This window comes from Oenanthe melanoleuca, chromosome 4 (assembly GCF_029582105.1).
Source record: "Oenanthe melanoleuca isolate GR-GAL-2019-014 chromosome 4, OMel1.0, whole genome shotgun sequence".
NCBI classification, from domain to species: Eukaryota; Metazoa; Chordata; class Aves; order Passeriformes; family Muscicapidae; genus Oenanthe; species Oenanthe melanoleuca.
This window is the reverse complement of record NC_079337.1, coordinates 26,847,216-26,861,729: the sequence shown is the minus strand read 5'-3', so window position 1 is coordinate 26,861,729 and position 14,514 is coordinate 26,847,216. Positions and strand designations below refer to the sequence as shown.

General features: G+C 47.6%; 1 protein-coding gene across 3 annotated transcripts; it reads left to right on the top strand.

Annotated features, from left to right (window-relative positions):
• Window positions 1–962: 962 nt before the first annotated feature.
• On the top strand, window positions 963–7,215 carry PPP1R3B (protein phosphatase 1 regulatory subunit 3B). 3 transcript variants are annotated; one of them, XM_056490104.1, is made up of 2 exons: window positions 963–1,050; window positions 3,925–7,215. In XM_056490104.1, the coding sequence occupies exon 2, from the start codon at window positions 3,956–3,958 to the stop codon at window positions 4,814–4,816; it is 861 nt and encodes a 286-aa protein (XP_056346079.1). In that variant the 5' UTR covers window positions 963–1,050; window positions 3,925–3,955; the 3' UTR covers window positions 4,817–7,215. The 3 variants fall into 3 exon arrangements, with proteins under 3 accessions (XP_056346079.1, XP_056346078.1, XP_056346077.1); XM_056490103.1 differs by having other exon boundaries at window positions 1,004–1,384; XM_056490102.1 differs by having other exon boundaries at window positions 1,004–1,609.
• The last annotated feature ends 7,299 nt before the right edge of the window (window positions 7,216–14,514 follow it).

The following is a 14,514-nucleotide window of genomic DNA, read 5'->3' as shown; positions in this document are numbered from 1 at the left end:
GCAGTGTGGCCACAAGACATAAATTTGAGAGTTACCCTCCTCTCCACCTGGCCCTGAGCACTCAAACACCCTGGGCCAGCTCAGACAGGTAGATTGGTGTCCCAGAAAGGCTTTCCTCAAGAGCACATTCCTGTCGGTTTAGCTGCTTACTTGTGGCACCTGGAAAGCCTACTCTGCCCTTCTCAGTTTTGGCCCCTCAATTCAGGAAGGACACTGAGGTGCTGGAGTGGGTCCAGAGAAGGGCAACAAGGCAGGTGATGGGTCTGGAACACAAGTTCTTTGAGGAACGGCTGAGGGAGCTGGGGGTGTCTAGTCTAGAGAAAAGAAGGCTCAGGGGAGATCTTAATAACTATCTACAAGTACCTGAAAGGAGCCTCTTCTCCCAGGTAACCAGTGACAGGACAAGAGGACATAGTCTTAAGATGCAGCAGGAGAGGTTTAGGTTAGACATTAGAAGGAATTTATTCACAGAAAGGGTGGTTAGACTTTGGAATAGGCTACCCAGGGAGTTGGTGGAGTCACTTGCCCCAAGGTGTTCATGGAAAGACTGGACCTGGCATTTAGTGCTATGGTTTAGTTGACATCATGGTTCACAGTCATAGGTTAGACTTAATGATCTCAGAGGTCTTTTCCAGCCAAATTGATTCTGTGATTCTGGACACACAGGGACAGCAGCCTGGCACAGGAACCGATGGACAGTGAAGGGCTGGGGGTGGCCGACGCCTGAGACTGAGCTTGTCACTTCTACCAAAATGAGCCTGCCCAGCGCGGAGGGAGTGGCGGCGCTGCTCGGCGAGGCTCCCCCACGCGAGAGCCCAGGCGCCGCTCAGGGAGCTCCCCTGACAGGCCGGACCCCAGTCCTTGCGCGGTCCCTCAGAGCCCGCTGGCCAGCCGGATCGGTCCCGCCCCTCCTGTGCCGGGCGGCCGCGCTAGGAGCGCGCTGATTGGCTGAAGCTCAGTGGGGCGGGGCCTGGCGCTCTTAAGAGGTCGGCGCAGGGTCCCTCCCGGTGTGAGGTGGTGCAGCCGGATCGGCTCCGTGCTCAGCGCTAGGTACGGGCGCGCGGGCCTCGCCCGCCGCGACCTCCGGCACTGATGCTGCTCCTCCCCTTTACCTTCCTCTGCCCAGGTTCACAGCCTCCTCGTGTGTGCGGGGGCGGTTCTGCCGCTCCCTGCCGCGGTGCCGTTCCTGGGGGAAAACGGGATCCTGCGGCTTGGTTCCTGCAGTCCTCCGGCTGAGCTGGGAACGGTAGCCCTGGAGCGGCAGGGCTGCCCCTCCGTGGGGCTCTCTTCTGCTGCCTCTCCCGGGTCTGGGTGGCGCGGCTTGGCTGGTGTTGCGGAGGGGACGGGCTGTAGCGAGTGAACACCGCCCGGGCGGGCTTCTGTGGTAAGCGGGCTGTGCCCACGGGGCGGCCCGGCCTGCCCTGCATCGGGGAGGAGGAGGGGGTGCGGAGTGTCCGAGCGCTGCTTCAGCCTTGTCACGGCAATGTGTCACGGCTGCGGACTTTGGCTTGGCAAGTGCTGCACGCCCAGCCCTGTGCAAGGGGTCTCCTGTCCCCAGGTAGCTTGGGAAGCAGAGCGGAGGCAGCCGAAGGGGTTCGATAATGGAGATGTAAGTGCCAATTCCTTGGCTCTGGTTTAATTCTCCTTTGTAGAATGACAGGAGGGAGGAATGCGTGGCGGCAGACATCCTTTTCTGGAGAGGGTAAAGCTACAGGAAGAAGTCCAGAGGCAGAGTGAAGTTTGTTCTCCTTTTCAGGGGTGTGGGAAAGGAATTGGCTCCTGTACCTGCATTGGGTTCCCCCCCTTGCACTTTTTGCTTCCTGGAGCTTCATTTCTTGAATGAGCTCTCCAAACTGTATTCCTGCTTCTGCCTTCAAAGCATCTGAAGTTCAAGACAACCCTCCTCAGCCCCAAAAGGGGAGACCTGTCCCTGGCTGGGAGATGGGTATCAGCAGACTCTCCAGTGCAGGAAGTGTCTGGGATATCACATGAACTGGCTATTCATAAAACCGCAGGACTCACGCTCAAAGTTGGTTATGAAAAGCTCTTGCTGCAGTTTTTAGCTTGGAAAAAAGCTCCAAGTTATGTGGCTGGGCTGGGTATTTTATGCCTCTGCATTTTAAAACTGATTAACCAAGGCTTACTATGAAACCTGACTTCTCAGAAATTACAGGAATTCAGCTGAATAAATTTTCCTGGGAAAAGATGCAATGCAGATGAAACTGACCCAAGTAAGAGAGGCATTGGAAGCTACATTAATTTAAAGGAGGAAATGACCTGTAAAAAGAGTATATAAACAAAAACTTGGCAAAACCAGGTAGAGATGAGCAGAATAGTGTTAGCAGACAGGTGGATCTGAGGTGTCTTGTGCAGCTGCCTTTGAGCTGAAAGGAGGCGCTGCAGAAGGAGTTGGCTGGTGAGCGTGTTGGGATGAAAGCCATCACACATCTGCTTTGAATAAGCAGATACCCTTGCTGAGTGGATGCTGTGTAAGCCTGCTCAGAGCTGCTGTGTTGGTGTTACAGGGTGGGGAGTTAAAGTACTGAACGTGAGAGTGTGGCTCTTGCTTTTTCATGGCATGGAAGCAGCAGTCAAGGACTAGAGCTGGCTGTGCATGGCTTTGGCAGCTAGAACTCTGCTGCATCACAAAAGCCAGTGGTCACAGCTACTGTTGCTGCCTCATCCCTCTCTGTGTGTTGAGAGCAGCTTTGGACCCTGGCCTGCAGCCAAGCAGGATATTTATTAAGGGAATACTGTGTTTAAAGTCAGCTGCAATACAGTTGACTTAAGGGGGATGTGTGTGATAAATCCATCCAGCAGTTAATCCAGAGCCAGGCCAAAGAGAGTCTGCCAAAAGCATCCATCTGAATGTCAGTGTAAGGGCAGGAGCAATAGGTGCAGTGTTCTGGGGGCTGCCTAGCTGCAGTCAACTCCATCTGGGGCTACATGTGGCAAAGTGCCCTACATTGGATACATGGAGAGAAAGATGGTGCTGTATCCTTGGAGGAATGGGCTGGGTGCTGGAGGAGAGGCCGTAGTGGAGGGGCACATGGCCTGTGCCTTTTGTGAGCAGGACTTTCTTCCAAAGCCTCAGTGAATCTCAGGTAGGTGAGTTGTGCTTGGCAGAGCCCTGTGCCTGTGTGGATGTTTTCCAGGGGCTTAGCACAAACTCTGTGGAGGCTTGAGGTGCAGACTCTGTCATGGAGGTAAAACTGGCTGATGTGCCTTCTGAGCTGGTGTTTGTTTTAAAGTGGAGTAGAAGGGAGAAAGCTCCAGAGCAGTGTTGTGCCCTGCTGCTGTGTCAGACTGTTGCTATCTTTACGGTACTACTTGGAGGCTCTGTGGATGGAGCAGTTCTAGGGGACAGCAAAGTGTGTAGTTCAACTGAATGAGTGCATTTTTGCTGACATTTAGAGTTTTATGAAAGGTGAAGTCAGTTGTGTATGGCAGCTTGTGACAAACTGAGTTCCTATTCCTACAAAAGCTTGTTAAGCCCTGGGGAGAATCTCTCCTAGAGGGAGGAAAGCATGGCAGGAATACTGCTTTACATAGCATTGAAATTTGATAATCTGGGGGTTTTGTGAGCATTGGCAGGACTGAGCCATGGGCTTTGCTTTGGATTGCAAATGCTCTGGAGCCTGCTATTGCTAGCTTAGTAGGACAGTGTCTTCATATGCACCTTTAAAGGGCAACTCTGTCCCTGTAGCAGTTGGAAGAGCTGTTCAGGGCCACAACAGGCTCTGGTCATGCCACTTCTGTAGTGTTTCTCACCATGTCTATAAATCGCACCATGCAAGTACCTGCCTTTAATTAAGAAACAAGCTTATTTGGGATGGCTGGGGGGAAGTGATATTTCAACTGTCTGACAAAATTAGTATTAAAGTGTTTTTGTGGCATCAACTGACCCTTCTTCTCATCTTCCAGAGTATTAGACTGTTTCCCTCATAAGCAAGCAATGGCTGTGGATGTCGCAATGCAGCTGTACCTGTGTTCTTCACCTTTGCGAAGAGAGAAGTGTGCCTGCAAAATTGCTCCAAAGCCAAGCAAGCCACTGAGGCCCTGCATCCAGCTGAGCAACAAGACTGCACTGAATGGACCAGAAGAGGCAGCAAACTCCTTCACACACAACAAAGCAAAGAAGAGGGTGTCATTTGCAGATAGCAGAGGCTTTGCTTTGACAATGGTGAAGGTCTTCTCAGAGTTTGAAGATCCTCTAGATATTCCTTTCAACATCACAGAGCTGATAGACAACATTGTGGGTCTGACAACAGTGGAGAAGGACAACTTTGTCCTGGATTTTGTTCAGCCCTCTGTAGACTACCTGGACTTCAGAAACCGCCTCCAGACAGACTGCGTCTGTCTGGAAAACTGTATGCTAAAGGAGAAATCTATTGTGGGAACAGTGAAGGTGAAGAACCTCGCTTTTGAAAAGACAGTGAAGATCCGGATGACATTTGATACATGGAAAAGCTTTTTAGATCACCCATGCCAGTATGTCAAGGATATGTATGGAAGGTCAGATCAGGACACGTTTTCTTTTGACATCAGCTTGCCTGAGGGAATTCAATCACACGAAAGAGTTGAGTTTGCCATTTCCTTTGAGTGCAATGGGAGGGTGTACTGGGACAACAACAGGGGCACAAATTACAGGATCATACGGTCAGAACTGAAGTCTGCCCAGGAAGCCGTCCGTCCCCCACAGGCTCCTGACTTTGGCAGTGCATTTGACCGGTTTGGGAGCCCTCGGTGCTCCTATGGCCTCTTTCCTGAGTGGCCCAGTTATTCAGGCTATGAGAAGCTTGGGCCTTACTATTGACAAAGGTCAGGCTGACTAACTGCTGCTGGTGTGTCTGCAGGCCTTAGGGCTAGTCTGAACATAGGTGTATGAATAGGTGGAAGAAGTATGGCTCTGTGTAGCTTAGCCAAAGCCTCCCAAAACCAAATGTGCAGTGTGGCAGGGGGCTTATAGTCAGAGAAGCAAATCTGGCACTCCAGATGATCAGAGGACCAGGGACCGCTCATGTCTCTTCAGCACTTCTTCCTCTTCAGTAAAGATGCCATTGTCCAGGGAAACACTACAGTGCTTATATTGCCTGTTCAAGCTCTGTAGTGGTGGCTGCTTTGTATTGCCTGCCTAGTATTAATAGGCTCCTTCATAGTATGTCCTAGTATTATATTGTTAGTGGGCTCTACTACAGCTGCAGGGCTCTCCTTGAAAAGCCAGGCTGTGCTTGTCAGGAAATAGTGTGGTTGGATTGCTGGGAATGGAGTCCTCTCTTTGCACATATCCTTGTAGTGAGGCCCTTTGTACTAGTGAGGCAGAAAGCATGTTTTGGAAGTGAAATGCAATGCGATGACAGGGAAGTGTGGTCCTACAGCCTGCTGTATTAGGAGATACGCCTGTGGGAGAAGATCTGATCTTATATGCTCAGTCACAGGTTGTTAGATGAGCTTGAAAATCTCTCATACCACTGGTGTCACAGCTGTGGGTTGACATCCTTGACTGTCTTCTTCAAAACCTTCCTGTTTCTTTAATCATAAGTGATCAATGATACTTTTCCCTCCCTTGATGGATGTCTGAAGTTGGCTGTGCTGTACCCTGAAAATGCATTTCATTCTCGTGTGGACTGTAAACCAGAGTTTTGTCCAGCTGGAGCCCAGGGTCCTGTGCAGGAGACTCTGCTCAGGTGTTACAGGAGCTAAATGGAAACAGACCCCATGGCTGTCTATGCTGTATCCTGTACAGTAAGGTGGCTGTTGTGTACCTACTGTGGTGGAAGTGCCTTGACTGAGAAAGGAGTGGTATGTGCAATCCCAGCAATGTTGTGGGATGAAACACTTTGGAACTGACGCATAGCACTGCTTGCATGTAAGGGTGCTGTGGCTGTCCTGGATGAATGTGCTGGGCTTCCCTTGCTGCTGGAGCAGTATCTGCCAGTTTGACCTGCAGATGCCCAGACTTTGCATCTCTGACCATGAAAAGTGGCTCACCCTACCTATGTAAAGAACTAGCCATGAGGAGAGTGAGATGTGGGATTATCCTGGCAGTACCTCTGCATGTGAGACAAATCACAGATGTAGGCCATCCCACAGTTGAAGAGGTGGCTTGTCTTCTGGACGTGTGCTGAGGTGGTGAGCTTGGCTGAGCCAAACAGCCTTACAGGCCTTCTTGGATGATAACTGAGCAGAATTAACTTAATCCCTCAGCTCAAAGAGAGAGTGCTGAGCAGTTCGTAGAAATAGAGGTCAAGGGAATACTTCTTTTTCTAGTACATAAGCTTTATATAATTTTGGGTGCCTCTGGCAGCCTGTGGATGTGATGGAGAGAAGCAACTTTGTTAACATAGCTTTTAATTCTGGAGACTACTGTATAATCACTTAGAAGCTGTTTTACCCTAACCTAGAAGGGATACTTGGATCACTCTTGGATATCAAAAGGGACAGGAGCTTGAAGGAAGAATAGCTGATCTTCAACTGCTGCTTTTTCAAAATACAGAATCAGTATATGTCTTCAGTGTCCCTGATCACTTAGTCAAGGTTGTGAATTGCTTGCTAGGTCAGAGCTCATCAGGTTTGGTTCCTCTGTTCAAACAGCTTCCCAAGTCAGCCCTTAGAGCCTGCATCTGGTTTCTCTGGAAGGGACTGTTGCCTAGCTTGGCTTGGTTTTAAACTTAAAGCAAGTTTGAATCACACTGATGCTTTCTATTTATTTAGTGTATGGTGTTGATGTTGTAAGACACTGACTGTAGAAAAGCAGTGTTCTCCTGGCATGTTCTTGTGCCTATGGAGAGCTGTTTGTGAGCCAAAACAAAGCATGTGGTTCTGGGGTGCTATGGATGTTGATATCTCCTTACAGGCTTGTTTTCAGGCTGTCCATTGGGTGTGCTTAGGGAGGAACGTGGAAGATTAGCTAGAAGAGCAGTGCCATAAGTGAAAGCTATGTTGGGAACTGACTATTTGATCAATAGCAGTTTAAAAATACTACTTGTGGCCTTTCCCTTTTTTCATTCCCAGTGTGAACATAGAAGTGAGGGGGTTCCTCTCCTTGCTCTATGCCTGGAAGTGCCTTGTAGGATGTTTTGCATGATTGATTTTAAAATATATTTTTGTACACAACATTCAAGTGGAAAATGCACTTTATAATTGCCACATAATGACTCTTTTAAAAATGTCTGTTTTAGTCTAATTGCTAAAATAAAGGTGGAACAAAATGTTGGCTGTGTATCTTATTTAAGTACCCATGGGGCTAGGGAGGCAATTTGGACACGGGTCCAGTTTCCTGTAAGGGGCCATTGGTAGGGAGGAGCACACATCCACTCTGAATTCTGCTGCCCGAAACAGGAAAGAGCTGCCTATTTCTGCTGCCTTCCTGCCAACACAAATGCTTTCACTGCCTCTGCAGCCCTGGAATGGGAGGAGGCCTGATCCCTGTCTCTGTGCTCCTAGGTTTCTCCACTAATCACTGTGTTCCCGAAGTACTCTTCACTCTTCCTTTGCTTGCAGTGTTAGGAACAGCCTTTTCAGGTTTCTCAGCTTTTGTTTTGAGTCAATCTCAGTTCTCCCCTTCCCCCACCTGGGCTTGGTCTGGGATTAGTGCTTTACTCTCTGTCTGTGTACTGGGCTGTGATGGATGCTTGGAGAGGTATTGCAGAAGAGGGGGCAGGCTCTTTTCTAATACTGGGATCAAATGAAAGTTAGACCTTTCTTTACATCCAAGTAATTATCTCTGTTGTCACTACAATAAGAAGCACTAGCAGGAAACATTCTCTTCGCAGAAAGAAAACAGCTGGTGTAAATGCCATCCAGGGCTAGTTTTGACATTTGGCCTGGCTTTCATGACAAAGATTGAGCCTCGATGCTATGAAGGTGTTGTATTCCAAATGACTACTGCATTGGGTGGGATTTGCTGCTTATCTATAAGGTAAGATAGAAAGCTGTGGGGGAAGGGCAGGAAGAAGTGTTTGTCTTCGTGTGTGCTAATTTGAGCGGCTCTGTCGGCAGTGCTTCCCATCTTACTGCAAAGCTTTGCAGAGAGTGAGCTTGGCCTTTGCTCTATACGACAATAAAAGCAAATACCTTCTGACTGTGGCTCTTTCCAAGTCTCCTGTTGTCATAAGGTGACTTTAATGACTGCAGTTCTTTTAATCAAATGTACAACAGAGGTCTCTATTAAAAGGCAATTGGATTGTTTTTCTGGCTACATTAAAACAGGTAATTGGTGCCCTGCCTCAGGTGATTGGGGTGGCTTGACCAGGGCTTTTTTCACATCTGAATGCTTACATGAGCTCATGAATGAGAAAACTGCTGCCAGACATTTCCTGTAACGGCTCTGTGGCTGAAAACCCCATGTAAGAGCAGTTTTAGTTTTGGGGCATAGGGAAGTCCAAGCCATCTAGGGTAGCTGAGGAGATGGTTCAACATTAGAAGGGCCAAAATAACTTAGCTCTGGAGTTTCTTCCTAATGCTCAGGTGTTATATGCTAGATGATATAGATACTGCAATTGCTGCATTCATAAAGCCCTTGGTGACAGATATGATTGTGTACTTGCTGGTTAATATACAAAGATTTCTTAGAATGGTCATGCCATTGCACCCCCTCCCCCAACCACTTTTCTCTGAAGTTCCCACGCCTCTATCCTGAGGGATTTTGGTGCCACCTCTGGATAGAGATAACTAGGCTGTGTTATCATGTTGATCTTGGATATGTTTGGAGGTTCAGGTTTTCAAAGTTTGTGTCCTGTGGGCAGTTTGGTAAAGGAGAGGAGGGCAATTATTCCCCTGCTCCACATCCACCTCCCTTTGCCAATCTCCCATTGGCCTGGGGATGCTGTCCTAGAGGGAAACAGCTCTGCTGAACCACTGCTGTCACAGCAGCCTCTAGAGCACACTGGATTGCAGGTCCTGGATACAGTGGCAAAGGCAGGATGTAGGCTCCCTGCACCTGCATCCTGGCAGAGTAGGGTCCAAAATGTTGTATAAGCACCCCATATTCTTGCTTCAGATGTTTGCCCGGGGGACCCATGTGTAGATGCTCTGGGGAAAAACTGCTCAGAATGAGATCATATGCAGAGGGACATGTCTCTTCCAAATCATGGGAGTGAAAATGTGTCCAGATAGTACTTTAAGTGTAGCTCTCAGAGGCACTTGCACTGGAGTGTAATCTATGGAACATGTGTCTGCCTTGAAACTGGAAGGCAGCATAAGAAGGGAGAAAACTAGGGCATGTCATTTCCCAACAACAGTCAACTGTTCTTCAGTTTCCTCTCCAAAAAGCAGCAGCAAATGAGCCTAAGAGACTGTGTCTTTGGGAGAAAGTCTTTTGATCACATGGCAAGGGACAAATGGAGCTTAAGTTCCAGCTTGTCCCATGGAGTTCCCTGTTGCTCTGTAGTGTCTCCCTTGCTGGGGCACTGCCCTTTTCTCTCTTACAGACCCTGATGCTGTTTCCAGTATAGCCATCACCAGACTCAAGCATCAGCTTGATTTCACAATATCTTCCACAAGCTTGAGTGTGGTCACAGGAGGCAGGGAAGGCTCTTGTGTGTAGTGGGAGAAGACTATGTAAGGACACAGCTCTCAGCAGCACCAAGAGCACCCTCTACCCCTGGGAACAGCACAGAGCTTTGCCAAAAAGCCAGCAGCATGGGGCTGGGTTGTGATGCTCTCAAATTCCTCTGGTGTTTCCACAGACATTCCTACTGGGCAGTTCAGCTGGCTCTAAATTATTGCAATGAGCCATATTTATGTCCTTGGGGTTTTTTTTTGATGGAACTAAGCTTCAAACCAGCTGCTCTGACCCAGCAAGGTTCTGCTGCTCTGCCTAGCCTGTCTTTATCCTCCCCTTTGGAGGAGTACCCTGCCAAACAGTTAGCTGTCTTTAAAGACTGGTTGTTGGCATATACAAAAGGCTTAAAGAAAGGGTGTCTTTGTGGAAAAATAATTGCAGCTGGCCTGTTCCTTTGGTGCAGATAAGTCAGACCAGTTACCAGTTTAAATACTTTGGCTCCTGGAATGGAATATGGGCAAACCCTTCCAGCCATTGCATTAGTCACAGGTATCTGCTCTGCTCTGATGCTGCTATGCAGTCTCAGGAGGAGGGAAGGCTCAAACTCTGTTACTCAGGAGAAATATGTTTAAAAGGCATAAGAAGAGGGTGAAATATGCATAAATGCTTTTGTAGTTTCCTCTATTTCTGGTGTGAGAATCTTGAGATTATGGTGATCTCTTCTACCTAATGAATCCTTGACAGGCTCAAGTGGAGGAAGTCTTTAAGATGTCTGCTCCAATCAAAACAACCACTCTCATAGCTAACTGAGGTCACTCAAGGCCTCACCCATGTGAATGAATTCAGTGATAGAGATGCCACCATATCTCTCTGCCCTGTCCAAGGGCTGCACTGCTCTCCTAGGGGAAAAAACATGGTCCTCAGGAATCAAAGGACTCTGCACAATGTTGTAGTCTTGCCAAAGCACCTGGTTTCTTCCAGCTCCTGGCCAGATTCAGGACATACCGATGTGGGGGTACAAGGTAAGCAGCCGCAGGACGAAAATATTTCAGGGCTGTTATGCCCTAATACGTGTAGTTAGGAGCAAGGGAGCAGCTGCCATATGCATACAGCAAGGTATTTGTTATCCTCCAACGCATCCTGCAGTAAAAGGTAGAGCCATATTCCCAATAAAGTTGCTGGAAAAAACCCCACTGTAAAGAGTCAAAGGCCTAAATTAACCTACAGCCCCTCTTCCAATCTGAGCAAAACAGAGCCTAGTTTCCCTCCCAGCACTCAATATTTAGCAACTGGGAACTCATGATCTCCTGCACCCGCTTTCCATCATTATGGCCCCTGCCAGTACAAAACTGGAGCATTATCAGCAGGAGTGTAATTCCTCAGTGTTTGTCTGGTAACACTCCAGTGCTATGGAGACAGTCACTTTCGCAGGAAGAAATATAATACCTCTCTCCAGTCCACTGAGGGTTTTACAACCACGACCATTCTCCTTTCACATGGTGTTCTGTTTGACACCTGACAGGTGTTGCTTCTCCTGCATTTCCCTACTTGCTATGATTTATTGGCATCTGACTGGCCATCAGAAATGCAGTGTTTCTTTATCCATGTGCTTGGCAGAATGTGTCCTTGATGGTGTTGCAGGCCAGGGATCAGGGCAGCTATAGGTGATGTGGCACCTTCTACCCTTGCGCAACAGCACACTTGGTCACTGGGCTAGGAGATATTGGAACAGGTCTCCCTTGGGCTGAGGACTGTCACAGTTCAGCTTTATTTTCTCCAAGAAGCTGTCTCTGATCAGATCAGGTCACAAAAGGAGGCAAACTAAAACCAAATAAATCTACCAAACCCTCTGCTCCTCTGCGGTGGCATCGGCAGGAGAAGAATTTCAGTTCAAAGGCTAGAACAATTATCTATTGAATGCTTTATAGCCATGCAAGCAATCATAGCAGACACATACTAACTTTTAAGTTGGTAGTCAACAAGATCTCTTAGACAACCAATTAATCTACACATAAATATTTCAGTGCTTCTAAATGCCCTGCAATAACAGCCCAGTGCTGATAAATAGTGAGCCATAAAGCCAGCAGGGATGCACTCCTGGGATTTAATAGCAGGATGACAGAGCATTTTAATAATTCTTCTTTTTCTTATAGGACAGCAATGCAGCAGCAAGGCAAGTTACAACAAACAGTCAGAAATAATGCCTGATCTGGTAGACATCTGCAGGTGAATGATCAGGCTGCCTCTCCTGAAGTGGAGAATATGGTCTCACAATGTAGGGCCTGGGACAAGCCGCTCATGCTGGGTTACCCAACCTGACATCAGAAACACTCGCTGCTCTTTCTTTCTGTGTGCTGGAAGGGCTAAATCTATCAAAGCTGCAGCTGGAGACAGCTTGGGAAAATCCTGCGTCACATTTCAATGTCTGGGATGAAAGAGTGCCAGCATGCTTGCACATCATGCCAAGCTGAGCCAGCAGAGGCTCTCAGGTTTCTTTTGTCTTCATACAATTAAGATCACGCTCAGCATTAAAGTATTGCTCAGACCCCCAGACTTTGCATCTGCAAGGCCACACTGGAGAAGATGCATCTCCTTTGAACACCTCTAAGCCACCTGTTAACTTGAGCGACCTGTTAACTTTTCAAGGGGCTGGAAATTGGCTGCAGGTCACTCCTGACTAATCCCCTTGGTCTTCTGTGTCTCAGTGGTCCCTTTGCTGAGTAGAGTCATGCTGGCATTCTAGCACAGCACATGCAGTTATTCATCAGCTGATGACAAAGCATCTTCACCCATCCTGGGTAGAAAGAGCAAGGGAGAAAGACAATTAACAAAATTAGAGATCTATTAGAGTCTGAAAAAAAGCACGAATCTGGCAGGATCTCGAAGCTCCACCCTCAGGGAATCTGCATTCCTGACACTCAATCTGCCTACTTGAGGGAATCCTCTCCTAGAATCAGCCACAAGCAGAGAGACTTGTGAGCCAACTCTGTACAACTTGGTCTAAGTAAGGGTCCTCCCAGCTCTATCTCCAGCCAAATAAAAGCAAAGGCTCTTTTCTTCTGAAATATACAGGTCATGAGCTAACCTGCAGATGTTCAGTTTTGATGTTACTTTTTAGCTCTGCTGCTTGTGTTTGTGCTTGGCTGCTTCCTCCTTTCCAAATCCCAGAGGTGGGTTGCCTTTGTTTCCTTAACAAAGAAGGAAGAAATTTGGATATGGTCTTACAGGAAAAGATCATATGCAGTTTACAGCAACTTGCACCAAAGGAGCACAGAGAACAACTAGAATCATCAAACTCATCTGAGCTTGAATCAGTAGCCAGATTTTTCCAAGGTGCAGGTGACCTACTAAGAGGAATGCGTGAGCAGTCACCAGGTTGGGCTCCCAACTGCAGTATAGAAATAGAAAACTTTGAATCCTGGAGATATCTCTGTAACTCAAACTTTCCCACTGATTGGAGAGAATGATCTTTTCTCTGATATAGAGCAGTTCTGCAGCCCAGCAGACCTGGGCTGTAAATAGCGTCACAGGGAACCTGTGAACTGGTGCAGTTTTTGAACTGTGGGGACGAATCATCCAAATAACTTTCTTCAGGCAATACAGGGAAGAAATGTCACTAACCATGTGAAAATTGAGACCATATGCTTCTAGGATGTTTTTTGAAAGGAATATCCTTGACAAAGCTAGAGTGACTTCAAGGCTGGTTCCCAGTCAGATCCCAGCAGAGCAGTCCCCCCTGGTGCCAGGGACTCTCTCTTGGCTCTGGTCCTTATACTGCAGCCAGTATCTATTTCTCTGCACTACCTAGTGAAAGGCTGCAAGTCCTTCAAGGCCAAGACAGAGCTTATGTTTTGTTTGTTTGTAAAAAATTAAATGCCAGGAAAAAAAGATGCCTGAGAACTGCCACTGGCGTCTCCCATCTGTGCATGAAGAAAACTCCTCCACAGCAGCAGCAGCCTCTCCTTCCACTTAGTAGGTGTTGTCTGGATCAGAGCCATAGGTACAGGATCTATTTTCTGTTGAGCATGCAAAGAAGAGGTGGTTGCCTGGCACAGCCTTGTACTTTAACAGCTAATCTGATAACACAGATGTGCTGGCCTCTGTTTTCTACGCTTCATTCCCTGAAGAAGCAGGGTGATAATTTCTTTTTCTTTCTCTGAGGAAGCTGTTGGATATAACCTGGCACCTGAAAGGGTTTTTTTTTTCACTGTGCAATTAGGATTTTGGGCTTCTTTCACTTTTTAAAAGGTGGCATTTGCCCCTCTTGTGAGGCCTGTCCCTCATCTTGCAGCTCTCCATGTGCCATTAATGCAGCCATATGCGTCTGCCAGAGCCTCCCCAATGCTTTGACCTGGTTACCCCACTCTGAACAACCTTGAATACAGCAACCACATTTCTAAAGGGCATGTACCAATGGTACATGGGAATATGGGAGAGGTCAAAGTTAACTCTAATAAGGCAAGGCAACTATTTATTACTGAGCTGCTATTTCTACTGCAAGAAGCCCTGGAGCAAAATTGCTTACTTCATGTATGTTCATTAGCAGCATGGATAAGAGCAGCATTGTTTGCAGGCTATAATTAGATCTCTGGGACTTTTTGGACTGGCTTTTTCTGGCATTGTGCTACTTTGAAAGGACTTCCAGTTTCTTTTCTGAATGCTTGGGATGGCATTTTCCTATTCAGCAGATTTGGTACCACCTTTTCTGTTTTCTCCATTGTGACTCACAGAGCGCTTCCAACTTGGTGCCACAAGTCCCACACCACAGAATTAGCAAAAGCTCCATTGTTTGACTGCTCCTGGTCCCTTGAGTTATAGAGTTGGCCAGACTGCAGCTCTCTTCTTGGAACTGCATGGCCAGCCCTCCCTGCTTCGCTTAGCTTGCCAAGATATAGTTTTGTGAGTACCTTCCTCTGGTGATTACTCTGATTCTCCTGGAACACTTTCTTAGCATGTTCCGTGCAACTAGCCTAGAGTATTTCCAGAAGAAATGGATGCACTAAGCCAGC